This window comes from Tiliqua scincoides, chromosome 7 (genome assembly GCF_035046505.1).
Source record: "Tiliqua scincoides isolate rTilSci1 chromosome 7, rTilSci1.hap2, whole genome shotgun sequence".
Taxonomy (NCBI): domain Eukaryota; kingdom Metazoa; phylum Chordata; class Lepidosauria; order Squamata; family Scincidae; genus Tiliqua; species Tiliqua scincoides.
Window position 1 is genome coordinate 15,163,748 of NC_089827.1, and position 25,838 is coordinate 15,189,585.

General features: G+C 43.2%; 1 protein-coding gene across 2 annotated transcripts in view; it reads left to right on the forward strand.

The window, feature by feature from the left end:
* DOCK4 (dedicator of cytokinesis 4) overlaps window positions 1-25,838 on the forward strand; it is a 282,880-nt gene that overhangs the window by 101,278 nt on the left and 155,764 nt on the right. For both annotated transcript variants that reach the window (XM_066633137.1, XM_066633138.1), the window contains exons 2-8: window positions 1,117-1,200; window positions 4,094-4,134; window positions 5,102-5,157; window positions 6,383-6,479; window positions 7,784-7,932; window positions 12,495-12,579; window positions 14,116-14,267. In XM_066633137.1, coding sequence (XP_066489234.1) covers window positions 1,117-1,200; window positions 4,094-4,134; window positions 5,102-5,157; window positions 6,383-6,479; window positions 7,784-7,932; window positions 12,495-12,579; window positions 14,116-14,267 — 664 coding nt within the window. The remainder of the gene's footprint in view (window positions 1-1,116; window positions 1,201-4,093; window positions 4,135-5,101; window positions 5,158-6,382; window positions 6,480-7,783; window positions 7,933-12,494; window positions 12,580-14,115; window positions 14,268-25,838) is intronic.

Here is a 25,838-nt window from a genome sequence, read left to right on the forward strand (position 1 = left end):
ATTACAGTCCCTTGATTGGGCTGATAAGCCATTCTCTGAGCACATCTGCATTTCCACAGCTGCTTCCTCCGCACTGGGAGTCTTGCTTTCTCAGCCAGTCTGATGGATTTCCTTTTCATTCTACCTGCATCCATAGTTTTGCCTATTGAACTTTTACAGCTACCGATTTCGGTTTCTAGTGTGTTCTGTCTCTCGGGCTGAGGATGCTTTGCCCAAACAAAATGAGTTGTTTTCTGATAAATGTATTGCCAGTGTCTAGAATCTAGTTGTTGCTTGGCTAACCTTGGTTAACTCAAAATAAAATGGGTGTACAGTTGCTTGGAAGCATTCATATCAAGGCACAGGGATTCCATCCTTCTGTGTCTCATTCTTGGCAGGGCTCTCAACTGCTCTAGTAATCTCTCCCAGGCAGGGTGACCAGATGCCATAACCGCAAAAGAGGACAAGGCACTCCAAAATGTAGGACATCCAAGAAAAATGTAGGACGTGATAAAATAAAAGCTAAAAATACTCATATATTGAGTTCATATGGTTAATTTAAACACTGTATTACTTATTACATTTAAAACTATATTACTATAATTTATTAATTACAAGAAGGCTATGTGCTGCCTGTAGGGGCCTGCTCACAGGGTAAAGGAGGACATTTAAGTTGTTTTCCAGGACATGAGGCTAAAGAGAACATGTCCTGGAAAAAGAGGATGTCTGGTCATCCTGCCTTGATCAACTGAGGTGAGTCCTGGGAAAGGTAGCGCTATAGGGAAGCGCACTGCTGGAATTTTCAGAATTACATGTTGTCCTGCAGTCCAGGAGATGCTGTTCCTGCATTTGGAATCAGTTCCTTCTTTAATGTTCCTTCACCTTATTACACAGGCAGCTGCTTTTTCCTTTTCTGGGGTAAAAATAGTCATAATAAATAATAATACAGTAAAAATAAAAAGTGACTGGACATCCACCTATGAACCCCATAGTGTATATTTATAGCTGTTACAGCTTACAGCACTGTGAACTTCAGAAATTTTATTCATTAACTGCCTTGCTTTTCTTACAGTGTGAAAGTTTAATAGCAAACAGTTTTTTAAAAAGTGATTAATTGGAATGTAATATCTCTTTCAGTCATCGCAAGTTTTCGAGGGACGGTTCCACATGGATTATCGCTGGAGATTGGAGACACTGTTCAAATACTAGAGAAATGTGATGGTGAGTGTTGACTTTAGCGCTGAACTGTTGGGTGGGAAGGGAACTCAAGGTCATCTCGCCTAATTATTATGCTGAGGCAGGATTAAAATGTTTGCAGTGGATGAGAGTCAATTTAGGAGATATTGTCAGATGTTAGTTGTCTTTCAGTGAAAGACATTAAGATGCAGAGGTGTAGCAAGGAATTTTACTTGGCAACCTTCAGTCTCGAAAGACTATGGTATCGCGCTCTGAAAGGTGGTTCTGGAACAGCGTCTAGTGTGGCTGAAAAGGCCGATTCGGGAGTGACAATCCCTTCCACACCGGGAGCAAGTGCAGTCTGTCCCTGGCCTGTCTCCCTGGCTATGGGCCTTCCTTCTTTGCTTCTTTGCCTCAGACTGTTGGCCAAGTGTCTCTTCAAACTGGGAAAGGCCATGTTGCACAGCCTGCCTCCAAGCGGGCCACTCAGAGGCCAGGGTTTCCTACTTGTTGAGGTCCACTCCTAAGGCCTTCAGATCCCTCTTGCAGATTTCCTTGTATCGCAGCTGTGGTCTACCTGTAGGGCGCTTTCCTTGCACGAGTTCTCCATAGAGGAGATCCTTTGGGATCCGGCCATCATCCATTCTCACGACATGACCGAGCCAACGCAGTCGTCTCTGTTTCAGTAGTGCATACATGCTAGGGATTCCAGCACGTTCCAGGACTGTGTTGTTTGGAACTTTGTCCTGCCAGGTGATGCCGAGAATATGTCGGAGGCAGCGCATGTAGAAAGCATTCAGTTTCCTCTCCTGTTGTGAGTGAGGAGTCCGTGACTCGCTGCAGTACAGAAGTGTACTCAGGACGCAAGCTCTGTAGACCTGGATCTTGGTATGTTCCGTCAGCTTCTTGTTGGACCAGACTCTCTTTGTGAGTCTGGAAAACGTGGTAGCTGCTTTACCGATGCGTTTGTTTAGCTCGGTATCGAGAGAAAGAGTGTCGGAGATCGTTGAGCCAAGGTACACAAAGTCATGGACAACCTCCAGTTCATGCGCAGAGATTGTAATGCAGGGAGGTAAGTCCACATCCTGAACCATGACCTGTGTTTTCTTCAGGCTGATTGTCAGTCCAAAATCTTGGCAGGCCTTGCTAAAACGATCCATGAGCTGCTGGAGATCTTTGGCAGAGTGGGTAGTGATAGCTGCATCGTCGGCAAAGAGGAAGTCACGCAGACATTTCAGCTGGACTTTGGACTTTGCTCTCAGTCTGGAGAGGTTGAAGAGCTTTCCATCTGATCTGGTCCGGAGATAGATGCCTTCTGTTGTAGTTCCAAAGGCCTGCTTCAGCAGGACAGCGAAGAAGATCCCAAACAAGGTTGGTGCAAGAACACAGCCCTGCTTCACGCCGCTTCGGATGTCAAAGGCGTGTGATGTGGAGCCATCAAAGACAACAGTGCCCTTCATGTCCTTGTGGAAGGATCTGTTGATGCTGAGGAGCCTGGGTGGACATCCAATCTTGGGGAGAATCTTGAAGAGGCCATCCCTGCTGACCAGGTCGAAAGCCTTCGTGAGATCTATGAAGGCTATAAAGAGTGGCTGTCGTTGTTCCCTGCATTTCTCCTGCAGTTGTCTAAGGGAGAATACCATATCAGTGGTGGACCTGTTGGCTCGGAATCCACACTGTGATTCTGGATAAACGCTCTCTGCAAGTACCTGGAGCCTCTTTAGTGCAACTCGGGCAAACAACTTTCCTACAACGCTAAGGAGAGAGATGCCACGGTAGTTGTTGCAGTCACCCCTGTCGCCTTTGTTCTTGTACAGCGTGATGATGTTTGCATCCCTCATGTCTTGAGGTACTCCACCTTCTCTCCAGCAGAGACAAAGGATTTCATGCAGCTCAATGATGATGATCTCTTTGCAGCACTTTAGGACTTCAGCAGGGATGCTGTCTTTTCCAGGTGCCTTGCCAAAGGCAAGGGAGTCCAGGGCCACGTGAAGTTCTTCTAGGGTTGGTTCACTGTCAAGCTCCTCCAGCACAGGCAGGCACTCAATGTTGTTCAGCGCTTCTTCGGTGACTACATTTTCTCTGGAATATAGCTCAGAGTAGTGCTGCACCCAGCGTTCCATTTGCTGCGCCCGATCCTGGATGACCTCGCCTGTTGCAGACTTCAGAGGGGCAATTTTCTTCTGTGTTGGACCTAGGGCCTGCTTGATACCATCATACCATCATATCACATTGGGTTGTATGCTAAAAAAAGATAGACATAACAAAGTCCCAATGCAATCAATAAGACTTCAGTTAGTTGTGACCGGCTTATCTCACTTACTTCAGTGTTACTTAGTCATGACTAACTTTCTTAGGAAACAACCTAGTCCAGGGTTCCCCGAAGTGTGGGTCACGACCCCATGTCAGGTGGGTCGCAACCTGGGCTGTCCCACCCGCCCTTGTGTCTGTTTCGCTCCAAGTCAGAGTAGTAGCTTTCAGACGCTTCTGCAGATCATTCTGAGGCCTGTAGAGTTGGTCTCTGGCTTGGTGTGGCCCAGAAGAGGACTCTGTGGCCTCCCCAGCACCACCAATAGCATCACGTCGGATGAGGTGTATCGCAGTGTGGTAAAGACTGAGAACCGCTGACCTAGTCAATGCAAACAAGCCAGTGTGTCTGTGGGCAAAGCAATCCTAATTGTTCTCCCAGGGTGGATGGGGGCTGACAAAGAAGATCTTTCCTCTGTTTTTTATATATGGTAGACATTTAAAGCTTTATCCATGAAAACATACTCTATACACAAAAGCCTAAATGCATTTGTAGGCATGGTCTAATGGTTTTTCTTAGCATTATACTACCTTATCTGCACAGGGGTTAAAAATTTAGAATAAAAAATCCTTTAAAAATTCACCTAAATTATAAAATGGCGTTTATATTTAGTTTATTATTTGTCTGCAGGCTGGTACAGAGGATTTGCCTTAAAAAACCCAAATCTCAAGGTAAAACCTTTTCTATTTTTTGTAATTAAAATGCATGTGAATTCATTTTGAAATATTGGAATAAGATGTAATGGTTTGTCATTTATGTGTTTATATAGTACTCCGTAAATAAGGTGGGGCTTCTCTCTGTGAATCTGACACCTGCAGATTTGATTCAGTGCAGGTACTAGACCCATGCTGGAGAGCCTCACCTGACCTCCCGGATGCACCCAGATGCATTTTCTGGTTGCGTCCAGAAGGCTTTCTGAGGCCCAAGGAGGCCGCGCATGTCTGCTTTGGGCCTTAGAACACCTCCCAGAGGTGTCTGTAAGGCACTTTTGGTCACATCCAGAGGTCCTATTGGACCCCACCCGCAGATTTCATTATCCACTGGTTTCAGTATCCACGGGTGTGTGTGTGTGTGTGTGTCCCCAGGAACAGATCTCCCAAGGATACTGAGGTCCATGGCAAAACCATGCAGCAGTAGCTTTTAAAAACCCCAAAGCACAGGCTTGCTCTTTTCCCTGGACTCCCTGGCGTTCTTTCTGTGACAGTAATGGAAAACCACCCAGTGAGATGGATGATAATGTTATTGGGAAATGGTACTTAGTTGCTGGCCCATGCTTTGTAACCATGCCTTTGAATTTGGTCCCTCCATCTCTGAACCATCAAGTACCAGAGAGGAATTTAATCTCTAAAACCCACTGATTCTCCAAATGTTTTGAATGTCTTCAAGAACTTTTGAATGCCTGAAGTCCTACTCTGTTTACTTTCCAATAGTGTTTTGCGGTATCCACCCATAAATTATTGCCATCTGTAAAATGCCTACATCATTTGTCATCAGTACAAAGCCAGTTTTCAAAATCCCCTTCTATAATACAGTCACATCTTTCTCTGAAATAATTTATTTATGTCAAAAAAAAAAATTTCTTTGTTCTTGAGTCTTGTTAATTTGTTGTTGAGCTTATTTAGATATTTTCTTTTTCAGGGCATTTTCCCATCCAACTATATCCACTTGAAAAATGCATGTGTTAAGAACAAAGGGTATGTGGTGATTTTGGGTTCATCGTTTTATGAAAAGGCTCTGATGCAGAGAGAGAGAGAGGTGCAGGTTGTCTTTTTCATCTTGTTGGAGATGGATACATCTTTTAAAACAACAAAGAGGCTTGTCGTACCTTCAAAGGTCTGAGGGGAAAAATTAGGAGATTGTGTACGGGATGTGAACTTGCATGCTCCATTCCATTATGTTCCTCTCCACCCCCTTTTTCAATTTTTTTTGAAAATTACCCCTTTCTGTCATTTTTGGATATAATGATAGCGAAACATTAAATTGGCCTTTTTCTTTAACAGCATTTAAAAAAAAAACACACCACAGTTAGCTTGAAACCAGCTTACAACCATGGTTCGAAGTGAGTTGTAAAGGGTGACTTGACTTAGAAGTGGTTAGTGAAAATAGCAGTGCAGACTTAATTCTGTAACTATGGTTGGCTCCCAAAATGAAAGGGATAGTGATGGTGGAATTCACCTATGAGGCAGAAAGGAGTGTGCAAGTTCTCAAGTATTTTTGATTCCCTAGCCAGGACTAGGAGACTGGAGAGCTTGTGCCTGTACTGGCTCTGTGGCCCACAAATGTTAATCTTATAAAAAGTCATAGGATTCTTTGTTGCTGTTGTGACAGAAAAACCTGGTATGAAGATGATGTTATGTGGTGTTCATAAGCTGCTTTGGCATGGGAAAGGCAGGATATAAATCTTTTCAATAAATGTTGGTGATTAATATTATAAATCTATAAAGTAATTTTTAATTCATTAAGGCTGCAATCCTGTACACACTGCTGTTGGACATGATGGGACTGACTTCTGAGTGGACATGCATAGGATTGTGTGATAAATCTATAACCATTTTAGATAACAATTGACTGCAGGTGGACAACACTGAAATACTTGTTAATGGGGAAGTTTGATTGCATTGTATTAAAATCCATACCAGGGCCCTTGAACTGAGAAAATTCTTGATGTTACCAAAGAGTTGTGTTTACCAAGTTGAGCCTAGAATGATCCTCCAGTGCAATGATTGCTTTTTGTCTTATGCTATTAGAGTAAGTTCCATGGTCGAGTTGATTCAAAAATCTAGAGAATGACAAGCTGCAGGAAATTCCTTATAAGTTCACTGATTCCAGCACTTACTTGAATGATTCATTTTTAAAAAATACTTAATAAACATACCTTAAGATATTTGATTAATACCATTATTTTTCTGGTTGTAACAGACAGTTCGAAATGGTTATTCCAACAGAAGATTCTGTTATTACAGAGATGACATCGACTTTAAGAGACTGGGGGACGATGTGGAAACAGCTTTATGTGGTAAATGTACCATATATTTGTTTTGGGACTCAAATTTAGAAGCATTTTGGGGGTTTTTTCCCCCAATGATAAAGAAAATTAGTTTTATTTCTTTTTGTAATCAAAGTAGATTAAGTATTATAGAAGATCAAGTATTCTGTAGAGGATATTTATAACCTGGTCTTTGTATTGATGGGTGTCATCCCTTCCCTGTGTGTGTGGGGGGGGGAGGGAAGAGGGAGGGAGGGAGGTCTGGGTAGCTAATCCATTTGCTGCCTCTCTGAGAGTGCCACTCCATGCAAACATTTATGATGGTCTCTTGGGTGGGCTGTCCTAGCTTTAAGGAAACCAGTATGCATGGTTGATATTATCATTTGACAATGCAAATCACCTGTTGGGTTGGGAGGGCAGAGGGTCCCTGCATTTAGGGTCAAATTACATCTTACTTTAAGCACATGCTCCATATATGCTTTTTAAAATAAATAATTATCATATCTGAGAACATTTCCTTTCACTATTGTCCTGAGTCAGATTGTCGCTCTTGCAAGTGCTATTTTCAGAGTGCCAATGAGAGCTCCCCCCTCTCTTGGAAAAAAAAAAAGAAAGCATGTGGGGACTGCAGTCCAACTTGGGACTTCAGCAGCAGGGTATGGTTAAAGCTCACACTCACTACTGTCCTGAACCACAGGAAGCTGCTATTTAGCTTTGAAAAATCAGGCACATGCTTTAGTTACTATGTTGTTTGACCTTAAATTCTTACAGTAAACCTGCTGTCAAAGCAGGTAGTGGAGATCATCTACTGGGAGTCGCATGAATATTCTTAATGCAGCCACTAGAACTATTAGCACAAACCTAGTTGCTTGCATACAAGCTTTGCTGTGTGAAGTACCTGATTGGCAAAGAGACCTGCCAATGAAAGGGAGCTTCTCCCCCAATTGACCTCGTGGATTTTCAGGCTTAGCAAGTAACAGCAAAAAGAGAACTGTTTCACATGACATTAGAATTGATTGGTTGGATTAATTTCCAGTAGGAGAAGAATGACCAGATTGGCCAAGAAAAACTTGAGAATTTGACTTTTTTAAAACTGGCTTGCACCTTTGGACTTTGATTTGAGAGAGAAGTTTGGGCAGATGTTTTTACAAAGAGAAATCCCACTTTGATGCACAAAAGTAGCAGAAAGATTGACCTTGAAATCTTCCAGAAATCTAAATGGTCCTTGCAAGAATGTTATTCAGACAGATTTAAAGTAAGCTGGTCCATCGTCGGCCAGCTAAACTAACCTTAATGACTCTGGTAACCTAAGAGTTCTGTTATGTATTTGGCAGAGAAATGAAGGGGACCTCTTCCACCGATTGTGGCACATAATGAATGAAATCCTGGACCTGCGACGGCAGGTCCTAGTGGGCCATCTCACCCATGACAGGATGAAGGATGTGAAAAGGCACATCACTGCTCGCTTGGACTGGGGCAATGAGTGAGTAAGAGATGATGGCTAAAGCACATAGTTCCCCCCTTCATTGCAGCTATTTTATTTCATAAATTAGCTTGTTTGATCATGTTTTCTGACTGATAAGTTGCTCCATACTGACCATTAACAACATGAAAAGTTGGCCACTTGTACATAAGAAGGTTTTGAGGCTTCATCATTATCTATCTGTAGCTGACCTTAGAAATTAAATGGGTAGGGGCTAGAGGACCTCTTGCACAAGAAGCTGGTAGTTCAATTTATGTAATGGGACATTTCCCCTGTCTAAAGCTGCCTGTTTCTAGAAACAGAGTTTTTTTCCATTGGCAATCTTCATTTACCAAATAAATCTCATCATTGTTTTCACCTTCCTGCTGATATTTTCAGCCACATGTTAGGACTGAGTTTCATTCTACCAGGGGTGCAGCTAGATCAGTTACTCCCCAATGCTTTAGCCAAGGTATGTTTCATAAACCAGGAGAAAATCCATAGGCTGAAAACATTCTATCCCTCCCCATGGTTTTTGCTCTAATCTGAATATTTGTTTGATCATCCAGAGTAAAATCAACGTGTCATGTTACAATTTTTCCAGCAAACAAGCATTTCTTTGTGCGTTTGTGCTTGCAGAACTCCATGACGTATCAAAGCCTTTTACTTTGCTGCTGCTAAATGCATAATGTTGTCACCTGTTTGGGAAATAAAAAATGCATGGAGCAATGTGTTGATGTCACATGTGATCTGAATGTAGCCAGGTACAGCTCCTGCTGATCTTGACAGTACCTTGCGGAGTTTGAAAAAAGGCATCCAGTTCATTTCTGTATTCTAGGCATGCTGCATGCAAGAAAAATAAAAGCAGTGGGATTCGATTGCCTTAGTATTACTTTGGAAGACAGTAGTTTGCAACAACTGCAGAGCAAAACACAGGAATCAATTCTTGACTTCAGGGCACATGTGAGAAAGTAGATGAAGAATGTATATCGAATAGAATATAGATGGTGTAAAGAATGCATTTGGCAGTTGCATCCTCTATTCAGGGCTTTCTTCTTGCAAAGAACTGATGCTAAAGCTCTTCTGAGTCCTCAAGAGGTGTTAACAACTGGGACTTTTGTTCTTTTTCGTCAGATGAATAGTACAGATGCTAAAGAGTGGAGTCTATACAGAGAGTGTATTTCTAGCTTAAGCATGTGATTTTGAAAACTAAACAGTATGGGAGAGTGAGGGCACAATCCTAACCAACTTTCCAGCACTGGCATAGTTGTGCCAGTTGGGCATGTGCTGCATCTTGCCCTTGGGGGGGCAGTCACAGAGGCCTCCTCAAGGTAAGGCAGTGTTTGTTCCCTTACCTTGGAGTTGCCTTACCCTTACCTCAGAGCTGGAAATTTGGTTAGGATTGTGCCCTGACACAAATATCAGGCATTCACCATATTGTGGTGCTTGTTAGGATCTGTACATTTCACTTTTCTTCCACGTTAGAACATAAGGCAGAATTTATGGGGGCCCCCACCCTGTCTTCTGTTCAGGCAATGGCCTTACCCATGCGTGCTTTGTTTCAGTATGGTGCTTGTCTTGCATACCTTCAGACCAGACCCTGGAAGTCATGTTTCTTACGTTCTTCTTACCTGTATGCAGTTTCATTGCCCTAGACCAGTATGCAAACCAGGGGTTACAACTCAATGGGGGGGGAGGCGTTGCGTGGATGTCCTAGAATGGCCCCAATCTGATGAACATGGGGCTCAATGAATGACAGAAATTGCCCCCACCAATACTAAAAAGGATAAAAAGCCTTGAGCAGCTGGTAAAATGACACCTTTTTTTAGTCTTGTAAAACTAGGTGTCATTTTAAAAAGTAGGTCTTGATGCTAAAAAGTTTGGGAACCACTGGATTATGCTATTATGTCCCAAACCGACCCCACGCTGTAGGTCACAACTCACCTGTGGGTCATGACCCACTGTGTGGTGGGTTGCAACACAATGCTCAAATCTGTTCCCAAAGGCTGCTTCTGGGTTGTGCCAGCCCTCAACCCACTCTGTTGGCCTCTGTGGGGCTCCCATTCATAACTGGAAAGGGTCTCAGAAGCTACTTCCAATGTGACTTCCTGTCACATCCAGGAGGCATTCTGAGGCCCGTAGAATGCCTCCCGCGGGGGGAGTAGGTCATGGGCCAGTGTGACCCAGAAGCAGCCTCCAGGGACTGCAAGCAAGGCTTCGGGAAACAGATTTGAGCATTGTGTCAAATGCTCGTGGGACCCACCACAGAGAACATGGGTCATAGCGCTCAAAAGTGCTTCTTCACTTTTTGTGTCTTTTTAATTTTTTTAAGCTGGTATTGTGAGCTATGCTCAGTATATTTCTATAGACCTGTTAACTTTGTCTAAGCACATAAAACTTTAAGTACTCACAGGAATCAATGCCGGACTTGAGTGCAAATGTTAGACAGCAGATGAAGAATGAATATGGAATAGAATATAGATTATCTAAAGTAGCGGTCCCTAACCTTTTTAGCACCAGGGATGGGTTTTGTGGAAGACCCCGGGGGGGGGGGGAGGGAATGGGGAATCGTCAAGCCCCTGCCTTGCTAATGGCTGGGGAGAAGGGGGTTTCCTGAGTCCTCTCCAGGGGGATCTAGACTCTGGGGGAATGGGGTTACATCACCCTACTTTCATCACTCTGGGGGTTGCAGCCCTGAGATGGGTCCCAGGCAGGTGGCTGTTAGCTTCTCAGCCTCCTGCCTCATGATACTGCCTGCTCATCACTGGTCCCCCCAGGGCTTTACAGAACTGGTCAGCCTCCCTCGGCCCCACCCCTTTTTCTCTGGTGGGGTCAAAAAGCAACCTCTCCCTTTCCCTGTCTTTTCCTGGTTGCTGGAGGTTCCTGGAGGTTGCTAGCGGAACCTCCCTCGCAGCCTGTCTCCCCCCCCCAGTCCACTGCGATGTGCCTTCCATTGTCCATGGCATCAGGAGGCTTCCTGCTTTGTGTTGCCCATGAATGGCAGGTCCCCCTGGTGGGAGCAGCCAGCAGCTGGACGTCCATGCCCAGCACCGACTCAATGGGTCACCTGTCTCTGGCGCCATCAGCTGGAGATGGCCCAGAAGGCCCCGGGTTTCCCTAGCACTTACCCACCAGAGCAGTGGGGCTGGGCGAGGTGCGGGGAGGCAGACGCTCACTCCCTGACAGCTGCCCCCTGTGCTCTCTTGTCCTCCTCCTGCTGCATCTCCTCTGAGGCCGGTCTCAGGGATTGGGCTTCAAGGGCTTCACTCGGACCCCAACAGCTTCACTTGGTTGCTCGACACTCACCTCCTCCTGTGCAGCCCAATCCCTAACAGGCCATGGGCCAGTACTGGTGGTTGGAGACCCCTGATCTAAAGAACGCAGTGATCATATTTCATCTATCACAGGATTAGAGCAGCTAGAGAATGGTGAGGAAGATGGAGACAAACTCTGATAATAAATTCCTAGGTCAGGGAGGGTGTTTTTTTTTTTTTAAGGGGTGACTGTATGCAAGCAAGAAACATTTGCATAGACTTTGCATTATTTTCTGCATAAGCATTTCGCCCACCACTTTTCAAGAAGCAAGATGGCAGGCAGCTGTAGTAATTCCTGGGAGAGGTGTAAGCTACTAAATCAAAGGAGCTGCTTGTGCAATTAACAAATCAAAGATACTTAAGTGCATGTTGCTATTTTGCAAGATTAAGGAGGTAAGTTATTCGTGTTTATGCCATCTGCTGACAGGCATGTTTTTACTCTTCATTACTCCAGTTACTTATATCATTATGGTTGGAGCAAAGAATAGTGTGGTCACCAGGGCTTTTCCACCTGCCTCTTCTCTGCAGCCCCTTGACCTCCTCTTAAGCCAATCCTTTGCCATGGAGACCCTCTAGAACTGTGTGCAATGTGGTGGTGGTGGTGGGGCAGCATCTGAGAGAAATTGGTAGCCCTCTGCCCCCCAGTTGCTGAGTTGGATGTGTTTTCCAGTCATGCTTAGGGCACTTTGTATCCATGCCTTTTCAAAGGGTTGCTCAGAAACAACCTGTGCCTTGGGATGGGGCAAGTGCAGTGGCAAGGCCATTGTGAGAATTAGACTGCTGCACTTTGGAATTAGACTGCAATATCTTGCACTTTCATTTCCAGTCATGCTGTTGTCACTGTTGTTAATTATCACTGTTAACATTATTCGCTGTTATTTCTTATTCCTCCTTATTGTACAAGTTCTAGTTATACTTCCTTGGTTTTGCACTTAATTCTTCTAGAATGATACACAATTGTCGGTACACAATTATTTTCTAATCTAGCAGACTCACTGCTCTTCTAGAAGGACTCTGCTAGATTAGAAAATAATTGGGTACTCTTTTTTTGTGAGGACTGTAAGAAGATAATTAATATTAAGCATCCTGAGCAGTCATAAAAGCTATTTGTTGCTATTTCAAGAAATAGTGTGCTGTTGTACTGGACTGTATTTTGCAGTTATGTGGAGCAAAACACACCTATCAAAATCAGGATGCTTTTGAAAGGCCCCATTCTGGGTCTTTATAATGGACTTCAATATCCTGACTGTTTTCTATATTCACTTGCAGGCAACTAGGCCTAGACTTGGTTCCAAGAAAGGAATATGCTATGGTGGATCCAGAGGAGATCAGCATTACAGAATTGTATAGACTGGTAGGTAAATAACTTGTCCTTATTTAATTCAGTTCGTTATGGTAATTGAGAAGGTTCTGAGAATTTCACAGTAGTTTTCACGACACAGAAGGATGATGCACATGCAGCATTACCTTGGCCATCAACCAGGGTTATGTGTCAACAGGCACTCCCTTTCTCAGCTTCTTATTTCTTGTGCACAGCTTCTCCTAACTTCCTGTTACAGTGGGTCTTCTTTGTCTGAGGATTCTGAGCCCTTGAACCCCACCCACCTTGGGTTCTGAACCCACATCTGGAGGACCCACAAAGGACCTCCAGACACCACTTCCCTGTGCTTCAGAACACCTCTGGTTGTGACCAGGTCTCCATGGGCCCACCCGCAGATCTCAGTATCCGTGGGTGTGGTATCCACAGGGGGATCTGGGAACAAATCCCCACGGAATTAGAGATCCAACCTGTACTACAGTTAGGTGTTTGACTGTCCTTAACCATTTTTGAAACAAACCAGGGATGCTTGGAATCTAGTTCTTGGAAGATGGCTAAGGGTAGGAAATAATTCATATGCACAGGGATTTTTCAGTGCAAATACTGATTTTTCCTGCAAATACTGATTTTTCCTGCTCATGAAAGAGGAGTACACAAAGATTTCTTTAGCTCATTTTGGATCACTGGTTTTCAGCCATATTGCACTAAAACAAACAAACAAAACAAAAAAGCTTTGCATTTTGGCTGCCCTTAGTGTTTCATACCTGAGAATTCCAGTTCAAAATTAATAGCTTTTGGGCAGTTATTTCCATTGCAAAAACTGGAAATGGCAAAAATTATTTTCAGCAGTTTGGAGGCACGGGGAGCCCTGAAGATATTTAGAATATCTAGAGATATGATGGTGATCATGTTTATTTACTGCTTTGCAACAAAAAGTAGTTCGCAAAACAGTTTACATAGCTAAATAAATAGCTACCTCGTAAGAAAATGGATCAAAATCACTGCAACTTGGATATTTACAATATCATTTATGGGGAGCAAGGAAATGTAATCTAACTTGACTCAACTCATAGTCCTCCCTTCTGGAGAAACCTGGGCAGGTACAAAAGCTGCCTTGCATCTACCTTCTTAGAGCTCAATCCTATGCATGTCTACTCAGCAGTCCCATTATGATCATTATGATCATACTCAGCAGTCCCATTATGAGGCTGCTTACTCCCAGAAAGAGTGGATAGGATTGTAGCCTTAGGGCTCAATCCCATCCAATTTTCCAGTGCCGGTGTTGCTGTGCCAATGGGGTATGCACTGCTTCATGTGTTGGGGAGCCAATCACAGAGGCCTCCTCAATGTATGGTAACATTTGTTCCCTTACCTCTGGGCTGCATTGCAGCTGCACTGGTGCTGGAAAGTTGGATAGGATTGGGCCCTTAGTCTCCAGAGAAAGACAGGAGATAATGGCCTTACTTTTCTACATTGCTCATTCTACATTGCTACATTACTCATGCCTTCTTTCCTTGAATAAATAAATGCCTTTTTTTTGCTTTTGTTTCTATTGTTGGTGTCAATATCTAGATGGAGCATCGTCATCGAAAGAAAGACACGCCTGTCCCAGCAAGCAGCCACCATCTCTTTGTCCAAATGAAGAGTTTGATGTGTTCCAATCTGGGAGAAGAACTTGAAGTCATCTTCTCACTGTTTGATAGTAAAGAGAATCGGCCAATCAGGTAGTGCTGTCATGTTCATTCAAAAATGTAAAAAGTGTTATTTGTGCGCCCCTTCTTGCTTTTACTTTGCCAACCAAAAAATTTTGCCTTTTAAAATTTGTCTCCTGTTGTTTGTTTTTTTTGAGTTCATGAATACATATCTCTACTCTGTGTTGATTGTTTTCGTTATCTTTTAAAATCTGGGGCTGATTCACTGAACATCTTGGTCAAACTGGTGGGAGAGCATAGATGGCTACTTATTTTTCTCCTTGGGGAACACCAGAGACTGTCATGGGATGGAGATATATGGTGGTCAGGACAAGAGGGTTCATCTCAACTTTTAAATACTTTCTCCTCACTTGTACTTTTTGACAGCTGCTATGTCTAGATTCTCTGTGTACCTTGGTCTTCCAGGAAACTCTTGAGAGCAAATGAAAATGCATAGAGCTCAAAACAAATTTGAATGAATAAACTATGAAGTTGTTTTGCTGTAACCATGATAGCTCTTCCATTTTTCTTGTTTGCAGTTATCCATTCTAGGACTGTAATAACTGAACTGCCATTGGGTTTATCACAGGAATAATAGATCTCCTCCTGATCTGGTTGTCATTGTAGCTTTTGCAGTATAAAACACTTCAGAATGTCACACAGTAGTTAATGCCCCAAGGCTTAGAAGAGAGAACCTGGAATAGAATGAACTCTCTTTCTAAAAGCCTATAGTATAAGTATGCGTTTAGTAGGTGTGCCCTAGACCTTGAGAAGTGTACTGATTTCTACAGTGAGTAAGACATCATACATTCAGATGTAAAGCCCACATTCAGTTGGTGAAAGTGATAAACTGGGTGCTTTCTTTTTTTTTTTAAAAAAAGGATATGCTCTTAATCCTTTGTTTTCAAGGTAAACAGATCTCTTCTTCCTATGACAGGCTTCCTTATGTGCAAACTAGTTCCAGTTGTGGAGGTAACTGGTTAAATGCATCTTCCCCTCCAGTTTGGACTAGACAACCATGAAATGACATAGGGAATGGGATGACATAATGATGTAACATATTTGCAATTTTGCATATTGTATGTTGCAATATGCAACATGATGCATATTGAATGCATCAGTCACAGAGGACAGATGGGGGCAATTGAGTGACAGCAAAGTTTTTTAGATCAGACACATAGGTGGTCCCAGATAATTAGGGATCACTTAATGAACAGGCTAACTTTGCAGTGCTAAATACCCAATCCAATGTTAACAATCTGCTGATGTCTCTAAGTTAATGTGACATCATGTGGGAATGAGGACAAGTCATTGCAACGTAAATTAATAGGATAACATTTCATAAGGAGTGTTGAGAAACTGTTGGGGGAAAAAAAAAACATTTTCAATATTGTTGCTGTTTTTCATGAAAAACTGTGAATCTGTTCAGTTCAGCTCAGCCACACTTATGTGGAAGTAAGTCCCACTTAAATAAGTGGGGTATTCTTCAGTGTAAATATGGTTGGCCTCAAGTTGCATTTAGCCATTTGCTTGGGTCAGGTAACACTTTTTGCAGGTGAGTAGCTTGCTAGATCCATTACTGTGACAGAATAGAAAGTCTTGGCTGAGACGAAGATCTTTTTGACTCTACATAAAAAATATAACCTATTTGCAATACTGCTGGTTTCTTGATAGGGCAGGCACTGCTTGGATTTTTGTTAAAATGAATGTTTACTGTAAAACATTAAAATCTGTGAGCTTCAAACTCTTGGAAATAGCTCTGGTGAATAGCTAAATAACCAAAATGACTGTTCTCACGACATTTAAAAAAAACAAACCTCTGCAAATTGTTATTTTGTGGCTGCCAAGCTATGTTTTTATCTTCAGAGGTGAAAAGATATGATTAAATATGTGTTACGTGCAATGAAAATATGAAGAAAGATCAGATTATTGTGGCACAAAAGTTATTTCCATAGTAGAAGGAAATCCATAACGCTTGCCAGGCTTTATGTTGTCTGCATTAAAAGCCATTAGTGGATTTTAAACTGCATTACAACCACTACTTGCTAGTTCTCCCCCCCCCCCAATTATTTATAATGGATATGTGCTTGTGTGATTTGGAGAAGGCAGATTCTTTGAGTTGTAAATAAATAATTCACCAGCTGTTTGAAGATGGAATCCCCATTATTAACATATTAGACTAAGCCTTGTCTCTTATCCATTGTTGTGCTCAAAGCCACTCTGTATTTAGAACCACGTGGGCTATAACATAGAATCAAAACCACAGGCACACTGGCCTAATCCCTCCTTTGTCAAAGCAATGCCAGTAAGCTTGCTCAGCCTTCTTGTTAACAGGAAATTTTGCCGCTGTATCTTGTTAACTGGTAATACACAAGAACCGTAAGAAAACATATTCATTTTACAGTGTCATCTTCATTGTACCTGAGTTCATTAGAGTCATTAGCAGGCAAAGAGATTTGCTGTACCCCCGCCTCCCCAGCATGACTGTTTTAGACCAGTGGATCCCAAACTGTGGTTCAGGACCCACCGGTGGGCCGTAATCTGATTTTTGGTGGGTCGCCAAAGGGTGATGGAAAGATATCTAATTGCTTCAAGCCCTGAGGCTATTCAAAAATCAGATACTGTAGCTGCTAATGTCCCTGCAAAGAGCTCAACTCCCGCAGTTTGCAAACATGTATAAATATAGGGAGATAAATGTGTGTGGGTCTTTCTCTCTGGTTATTATTACTTATAAATAAATAAAATTATTTCTTTCTAGCTCTCCTTTTTTAAAAGTCTGGTAAACCTAGGTGGATCCTGACAGAGTATCATTTTAAAAAGTGGGTCCTGGTGCTAAAAATTTTGGGAACCACTGTTGCAGACTATCTTGATGTATTTGTGTGAACAAAGGTTGGAATTGAAATGCTTTAGACACGCCTGATTTTTTTGGAAGCTCCTAGCTGGATTTTTTTTTGAAGGCATCTTCACCATGTTACAAACTGCTTTTGAAATTCTCCTATCGTACAAGTTATGAGGGGAAAGGTAGGATTTAATGACATCCACAAGACCTCGGATTTCCCCTAATTTTAGAGAAATTATGCCCTTCCCCCATTTTTCTCTCAAAAAAAATGTAGGTAAAGGTAAGGTGGAAGGGCCCCTTCAGGTTCCCCTGCAATTCAAGTATGAACTCCTCTCAGTTTCAAAAGCGGTTTGGTATGCCAAATGGACAGTGCTGATATAAATACTGTACAAGCCCAGGCCTCATTGGGTGTATGGATCAAGTTGTGCTGCTGTTAGGATTATGGCCAAAAAGCTTTATTCCTGAGAAACTTTTAACTGCCACTTACCTTTGAATGCTTTTATTTAAATATTACAATAACACACACATGCTATTCCCTACCAACACAGATGAAAAAAAAAACCTTTCAATATAACAAAAGATTAAAAGCTATCTATCACAAAACAAAGATCTGGAATTTAGATCAGGGAACAGAAACACACAAATTGCTGTACACACTACAGCCCTCTGTGTGACACACTCACATAGCCCTCTCTGACCGCTTCTTTAATCCTTTCTGTCACTACTGAAAATATCATCATAAAGGAAAAACAGACTTCTTGAAATTAACCGTTGCTTCCTACTCCAATATTTCCAGAAATCTTCCCAGTCTAAAAAAGAATTGGATTTGCTGCTTCATGTTGAGTTTAAAAAAAACACACACCAGGTTATTTTATGTGTAATCTACAAAATAGGTTCCTATTTTGTAAGAACCTATGCTTCCTATAAAGCATACAGTTCCACCAACCACTCTCTGGATTTTGGGAGAATTGTTTAATACTTTGCTAAAAATAATTCTAGCTGCTATAATTACATAGGAAAATAAGGGATCATTTGACCTAGGTACATTATCATGAATTTGTGTGAGAAGAAACGGGGCTGGTTCTAAATTAAGTTTAATATTCAGAATTTTTGAAATTAATATTGCTGCCTGCTTCCAAAATGCTATAGGTTGTTTCCAGACTACTTGCAGTGAAAGAAATGTGCCTCCATTCGGTTGTATTCCCAACAGGTATTGCATTCTGAATAAGTCTTCCAATGTCATGACTAGTGTCAGGATGTTATAGCCTTATAACACGCACTTGTCATTGTTACTCTGTAGAGGCTGGCATTTTGCCTTGTGGTTACAACCTGAAGCACAACAATTTCACCTAGTTTTAAATCTTTGATTTGGAAAATTTTCAGACAAAAGAAAAGAGAGAGAAATAGGTAACAGAACATTTGCTACTCAAAAAAGTGATATTGACCTACTTTGGACAATAACTGTAACCCCAGGTGTTCATTGACATGTGTTCATGGCATATGAACATCTGCTGCTCTGCAAACCAGAATAATAATAATAATAATAATAATAATAATAATAATAATAATACAGGTATTTCTATTATTATTATTATTCTATTAATTTGTACCCCGCCTTTTTGCCCAACGGGCACACAAGGCGGCTTACATCATTTAAAAAAAAATACAACATTAAAAACAACAACAATTTACATAATTAAAAAAATCTAAAAACAAACAAACCCCATGGATTTTCATATAAAAGCAAGAACGCCAGCCAGCCTGTCAACAATTAAAAGCTTTTTTTGAAATAAAAAGTCTTCAGTCCATGCCAAAACGTTAGCAACGAGGGAGCAGTTCTCAGTTCTAAGGGGAGGGTATTCCACAGTTCGGAGGCCACCACCGAGAAGGCCCTCTCCCAGGCCGCCACCCCTTTCACATCTCTTAGTGGCGGCACAGTCAAAAGGGCCCCCCCCAGATGATCTAAGAGCACGGGCAGGATTGTAGGGAAGGAGGCGGTCCCTCAGATACCCCGGACCTGAGCCGTAGAGGGCTTTAAAAGTCAAAACTAGCACCTTGAATTGGGCCCGGAACAGAACCGGCAGCCAGTGTAGCCGCCAGAGCAACGGCTCGACAGAGTCAAACCGACGTGCCTCAGCAACCACACGAGCAGTTGCGTTTTGTACTAGTTGTAATTTCCGCATTGCAATAATCTAATCTAGATGTCACTAGGGCATGGGTTACTGTGGCCAGGTCCGCGCAGCTCAGGTACGGTCGCAGCTGGTGAATCAGCTGAAGCTGAGCAAAGGCTCCCCTGGCCACCGCCGCCACCTGGGACTCCAGGAGCAGCTGTGGATCCAGGAGAACGCCCAAGCTGCGGACCTGCTCCTTCAGAGGGAGTGCAACCCCATTCTTGGTCCTCAGATTTCTCCTTAGACTTTATTCAAGGTGGTTTACATAGGCAGGCTAATTAAATCCCCATAGGGATTTTTACAATTTGAAAGAAGGTTCTATCTTTCAAGAAACCACAACATTCAGATGTTTCTTTCTGATCTGGTCGCAAAATTCTGGCCTCCATCCTCCCACTCTCAGAGCAGATGGAATAACTCAGCTCAGCTTGTCAGCTGCTTCAAGGTCGCACGGTGCTGGTGGCCTCGAACTGGCGACCTGCAGATGTTATCTTCAGGCACATGGAGGCTCTACCCTCTAGACCAGACCTCCTGCCCAGAAGTGCTCCACCTTTCTATATTACTCTCTTTTTCCCTTTAACTAATTACTTAATATTTTGTATGTCGCCTTATGCTGATCTGTGCCTCACTATTGCAATGCATGAACAACCCACCCAGAAGCCAGACACGCTGGCGACAACCATGGAGGCCACCCACGGAGGACTCCAAACCAGAGCTGGCACTGAGGCCCACAGAGGCCAGTAGAGTGGGTCTCTGGCCCAGCATGCCCCAGAAGAGCTTCCCACCCTCCTGGTTGGGGAGGGCAGTGGGGATTTGGGGCATGGGTGGGCAGATCAGGCTTGGGAGGGGGTGGAATCTGCCGCACCAGCACATGCCATGGCCTATTCCCCTTCCGGGTCTGATTCACTGATACTGATCAACTTGGAATTACACCAGTGACATTGCTGGCACAGTTCTGAGTTCACCCATTGAGGCTGCTGGGACTTATGCCAGGTCACAGGGACAGATGCCCCTTTCACAGAGACCTCCAGCAGCCGAAATTCCCCTGGACGCTGAATTGATAATGAAGAATTTAGTTACGTTTGGGCTGTTAGCTTACACAAACGAAGCAAAACCCCCAAGCCAAGTAAGACCTTTGCCATCTGGACTCTCTATTAATGTCTTCCTTTATTTCAGTTAATATTATCTGATGTGGACAGCCTGATATCAGATTATTGCTTTGAGAATTTAGTGGGGGGAAATTAAAAATAGAAAATGAGGTTGAACAATGTTAAAAAGAAAAAGACGGTTTAATAAACAGTTTCCCATTATGGTACAAAAAGTGGGTGTAGCCTTAGGCTGTAGTGAAAAACTGTAATTTCATCTGTGTTGCTTCATATGTAGAGACGGATGCTGGGTCCCAGTGATGCTCATAACGAAAAAGCAGGGAGAGTTTGAGAGTCATGTGAGAATATAAAATGGATTGCTCCTGTTACGGACACAGGCATAGACCACATCAGCACAATTCACTGCCTTTGACCTACAAAAGGGACTGGTGTACTTTTCTCCTGCCTTTGGTACAAATGTAATGAAGCAAAGTGAACCCCACAGCCAGGCCATTGATGTGCAGAGTTTGATATGATGCAAATAATGTACTTGGAGAAGGAACAAAAATGCCATGTCATGCGGAAGTCCTTTTCTTGCTAAAGTCATGCTGTATTTACAAAATATCCAGATACACTGAGGTTAAATGGGCAGCTGAAATGTTGGCAGTGTTTCAGTGATGATTAGACTTGTTAACTTACCCCAATTGCACTTGGATGACTTCTCTGGTTTTTCCTCAGTTCCTGAAGAAACTTGCACATTTCAGAATCTACTTCCTAGTCTATCACAGCGTTTGCTGGGAACCACAGCTGAGGGGAAACCACCATGGAATAATTTATGGTTTGCCTGTAATGTTGGCTTCCTGAACTTCAGCTGCTTCTAAAAATAAGTCATTTTAAGCAGATATATCTTACAACCTCTTGTGAGTTTCCCAGTTAGTCCAGTTTTTTAGTATCTGAGGTAAACCTTTGGATACCACACCCCATGTTCCCCTCCTAATCCCAAATCCTGACCCTTACCCCAGCCCTAGATGAGTGTTGGGTATTAGTTCCGTGGTACAGCATCTGCTTTCCATGCAGAAGGGCCCAGGTTCAGCTCTTGCCATTTCCAAGTAGGAGTGGGAAGGATTCTTGCCTGACACTCTTCAGTGCTGCTAGAGATATGGGCAAGCTCAGTGGTTTCCAATCTTTTTGGCATTTTGTGGGTTGCATCTTCTGGGTAGTGCCCCAGAATGTCACAACCAGGGCTGACCCACAACTTTATTTTTAGCACAGCTGGTGCCAGTCCACAATTTCTAGGTAGTGCCTCAGCAGACCTTGCGTGCAGTCTGCCAAAGGCTGGCCACTGTGGTCTTCTTCCAGCTTGGCAGTTCATTTCACAGCCCACCAGAAATTGGCTTGCAATCAGCTGGTGAGTCGTGACCCACAGATTGAGAACCCCTGGACCAGATAGACCACTGGTCTTACTAGAAGGGAACTCCCCCCCCCCCAGCTTCTAATCCCAGATTCCACTCCCTACCTCTCAGTATTGTGCTCACCAACTCCAAAGCAGAGTGTACGAGCAAGAGCAAATGCTCTCTCTCTGAAAGGGCTGAAGACAAATTTGCGTAATATTTAGTGATTTACAGTACAGGCCTATGCATGTCTACTCAGCCCCATTGAGTTCAGTGGAGATTCCAGGTAAGTGTGAATAGGATTGCAAACTGTTTAATTAGCTGTTTGTTTTACAAGAGTACAGGAATATATACACTCCAACTATCCCTATTTATAAGCCAAAGTCTTTAAACTGTTCCCGTTGGTAAACAGTGCTTAGGTTTTGGTTGCTGTCTCTGTGCATTATTTTTCCTGGCTTTGCTAGTATGAGTTGCTAGAGTTATGACTCAGCAACCAAAGATCCTTTGAAACGAAATATCTGAGTTTGGAATGGACCCATCTTGTCTCGGCGTGCGAATATGAAGACATCACACAGTGCACAGCCTGTCAGCTTTCTCTGTCTGTGCTGCTGCTGCTGCTTCTGCAGTACGTTCTGAACTGTTGATAACTTTTTGTTAGTAGGAGAAATATGTCTAGCACTTACTTAATTAGAAGAATAACCCCTGTCTTCAATCTTAAATCAGTGAAAGGCAGAGTGCTGCAACTTCCGTGGACATAGTGTACAGCCAGACAAGTGAGAGAAGCTGTCAGCCCAAAATACCTGACTGACAAAAAAGAGAGAGAGCCCCATACTGCAATCGATGAGGAATAGAGAAAGGATTTCCACACCCAAGAAGCATCCTTCACATTGTGAAGGATGCAAGAGCCCATGCAAATGAATTTATGGTTAATTCACTAGAGCAGAGGTTCTCAAACTTTGAGGGAGCTTTACTCCCTCAATAGGTTCTTGCAGTGGAGGGGCTAGGGCAGTGTCGCGATCCCCAGGATCGCGTTGCTAAGGGGGGCGAGGGGGGTGCTTTGCACTCATGTTATGAAGGCAGGGCTGCTGCAGGAGGTGCAGGGAGCCCTGCACAGCGCTCCCTGAGGCTTAGAACATTCGCTAAAAGTGGGCGCAAAGCACCTCCTGCAAAACGGAAGTGCTTTGTGCCTGCTGTTAGCGAATGTTCCAAGCTTTGGAGACTGCTGTGCAGGGCTCCCAGCACCTCCTGCAGCCTGCTGCAGCCCTGTCTTCTTGAAGTAAGTGCAAAGCGCCCCCCTTAAAGGGACGGGGGAAGCGTTACACGAACTGGTGGGTTGTGACCCACCAGTTTGAGAAGCACTGCACTAGAAACATTTTTATGGTATAGTGACTCAGACTTAACTTGGAATTGAGAGACAGTGACTTGCTACTGGACTTGGGTCTCAAAGACATTTTCTCATTCAAGTCTGTGTTTTTGTGTTCTTGCTTACTTTTTTTCACTGTTTCCATGTAGCATCTCAAGACTTCCTGGACATCTGAAAGTTAGCATGATCACCTGGGCAAGGTGAGCAGGCATTCTTCACCTTACCTGGGTGATCTAGCTGCCACCAGTAGCTCCAGGATGCCTGCAGCACTTTGATCAGCTGGGCGGTGGAGCAGGCTCCCAGAAGTGCCTGTCATAGGGGGAGTGTTTACAACTACACACACACACACACACACACACACACACACACCACCTCCCTTATTTTCTTAAAAATTTGACTCAGACTTGAGACTCAACTTGAGAATTTGAGCAAGGAGACTCAAGACTTGAGGATAGGGATTTCAATATATCACTACCACATACTGTTCCTTTCCCAAGGAACCAACATGGGCTGAATCAGCTGTATATGGACTGCAAAGGAGTCATACTTTAAGAGCTCCTAAGGGACTGTAGCTGGGGTGGGGGAAGGTTGAGAATGGCTGCTTTGAAAGGTCCATAGAAGCACTATTCAATTTTGCTAGGAATTTTGTTTCTGTGATGCACACTGGCTCCTAAAGTAATCCACCTCCTTCAGAATCATTGTTATTAACCTCATTTAATGTTAATGTGCTTGTAGCAGTGATCACAATGTAGGTTTATAAGAAACATCATTATTGGTAATAGTGAATTCTAATTAATGAAGCCTTTTACAAGGCAGAAATATTATGCTAATCTTAACTGCTGCTAAATTGCTGTTCTCATTAAATCTTGAACATGGCTATCAGTGGTAGTGTAGGATTGAAAGACGGCAGTCTGTTTAATGGAAAGAAATGCTGATGTCCAAATATTGAGCATGTCTGTTTAAAGAAAGGCACAACCCAGGGCCATATTCACAGTAATTAAACATTTTATTTAAAGTCCCTTTGTTCCTAATGGGCAAAGATCAAACGTATTGTAACATTCCAGGGCTAAAATGTTCTTTGCTTTAGTGGGGTTATGTCTAATGCATCAAGACAGAGAAAGTTTATGTTGATTAGTTTCAAGTCACATTATGACATCTTCATATGAAAATGGGAAGGGCTTGTGTACTCTTCAATTTCACAGTCTCAGTGGAGATTCTTCAGATTATCCCAGTGAAATCTGGAGCAGCAATCTTCCTGCCTCTTCGTAAGGAAATTGCTGATTTTATTGAAAGGTGTACTGTCAAAAAGATATATAGTCCTTAAGTGGAGCATGGCTAATTTTCTCCTTTTGAAGGATGGCTCTTTGAGTTGAATACATTCAATTGCAGCCTGGCCTATGAAAGTGTATAGGCTGGTTACATGAGGATATATGGATTTTCGTAACTTCTGGTCCACTGCACTCTGACTGAAATAGACATCTACTGTGAAATGATTGCTGAATTTTACAAGCTACCTATGAGATGGTGTTGTCTTTAATAAAGTACCAGTATAAAAATTAATACCTGATATTTGAACCTGGAGCGGTTTCCCCTTATTTTACCATCTGCAATCTAATATTGAGACACTTTGGCTTCAGTGTTGCCGGAAGACCAAATCACATTCTTTAATCAAAACTTCATTGATTTTTTTTCTTTCTCAATCTTGAACGAGTTCTGCTTATCTCTGTGTATTTTCAGAATTCCCACAAGACGCAGTCAAAATTACATGATGGGGGGGGGAGAATTAAAGTTATTTTCTGTTACTTGGTTTGTTTTTAGAATGCATGATTTATCATCGGCTTAGCATTTTTCAGTATTCAACATGTATTGCAGTCTGTATATTGTCTGTCCTCACAAGAATTCTTTGAGGTAGGCCTCTGCTTAATGTCCATTGCAAAGTTTTGGGACCTGTGTTACAAGTGAGCATAACAGTACAATCCTGACTTGTGCTGGAACAGGCTGGGACCGAAAGCAGCTCAGCTCGAGGTGAGGGGAGTCACTTCCGCTTACCCCGTGTCGCGCTGCAGCAGCCCCAGTGGGTTTGCTTGGATCTGAGCCACCTCAGGAGGTGACGCAGATCCGAGCAGAAAGGCTGCTCTGAGCCACCCGGGAACAGGAGTCAGGATCCGGCATAACCTCCAGGTTCTGGCCCTGCCTCCCATTTCCTGTCTGTCTGCCCCCAGGAATGCTTGCTGCCTGCCCTCCTCATGCCCCCCCAGACCCTTGCATCAGCCGAGTTTGGCCAGCGCAACTCACCCATCCTCTGGTGGCTGTGGTGATGCGGGGATGCCGTCACATGCCTGTGCGCCAGCCTAACTCCCTTCCGAGTGGCGCAAAAGTGCTTTATGGCACTTTTGCGACACTCCTGGGCTGGTGCAAGTGGCTGTTAGGATTGCGCCTTAAGTACCTCAAGACGAAGACCCACTTGCAGCCAGGACAATCATGCACACCGTAAAAATTAGCTATTTTGAAGACAACCTCGCTAAGATCTACCAATAACCAGAGAAGTCTAAGAAGACAGTTTTTAGTTACCTCATCTTGCATCTGCAGTCTATATAATATGCAGGGTAAACTGTTTAGTATGTTAAATTTGTTGTAATGTGGAGAGGGAATTTGGAGTGGGGGAGGGTCATTCAGCCAAGTTTAAATTAGCAAATTAAATTAACCCATTAGTTTAAAAAGTCTGCCATCCCCCCCCCCCCCCCAAGAGAATCTAGTT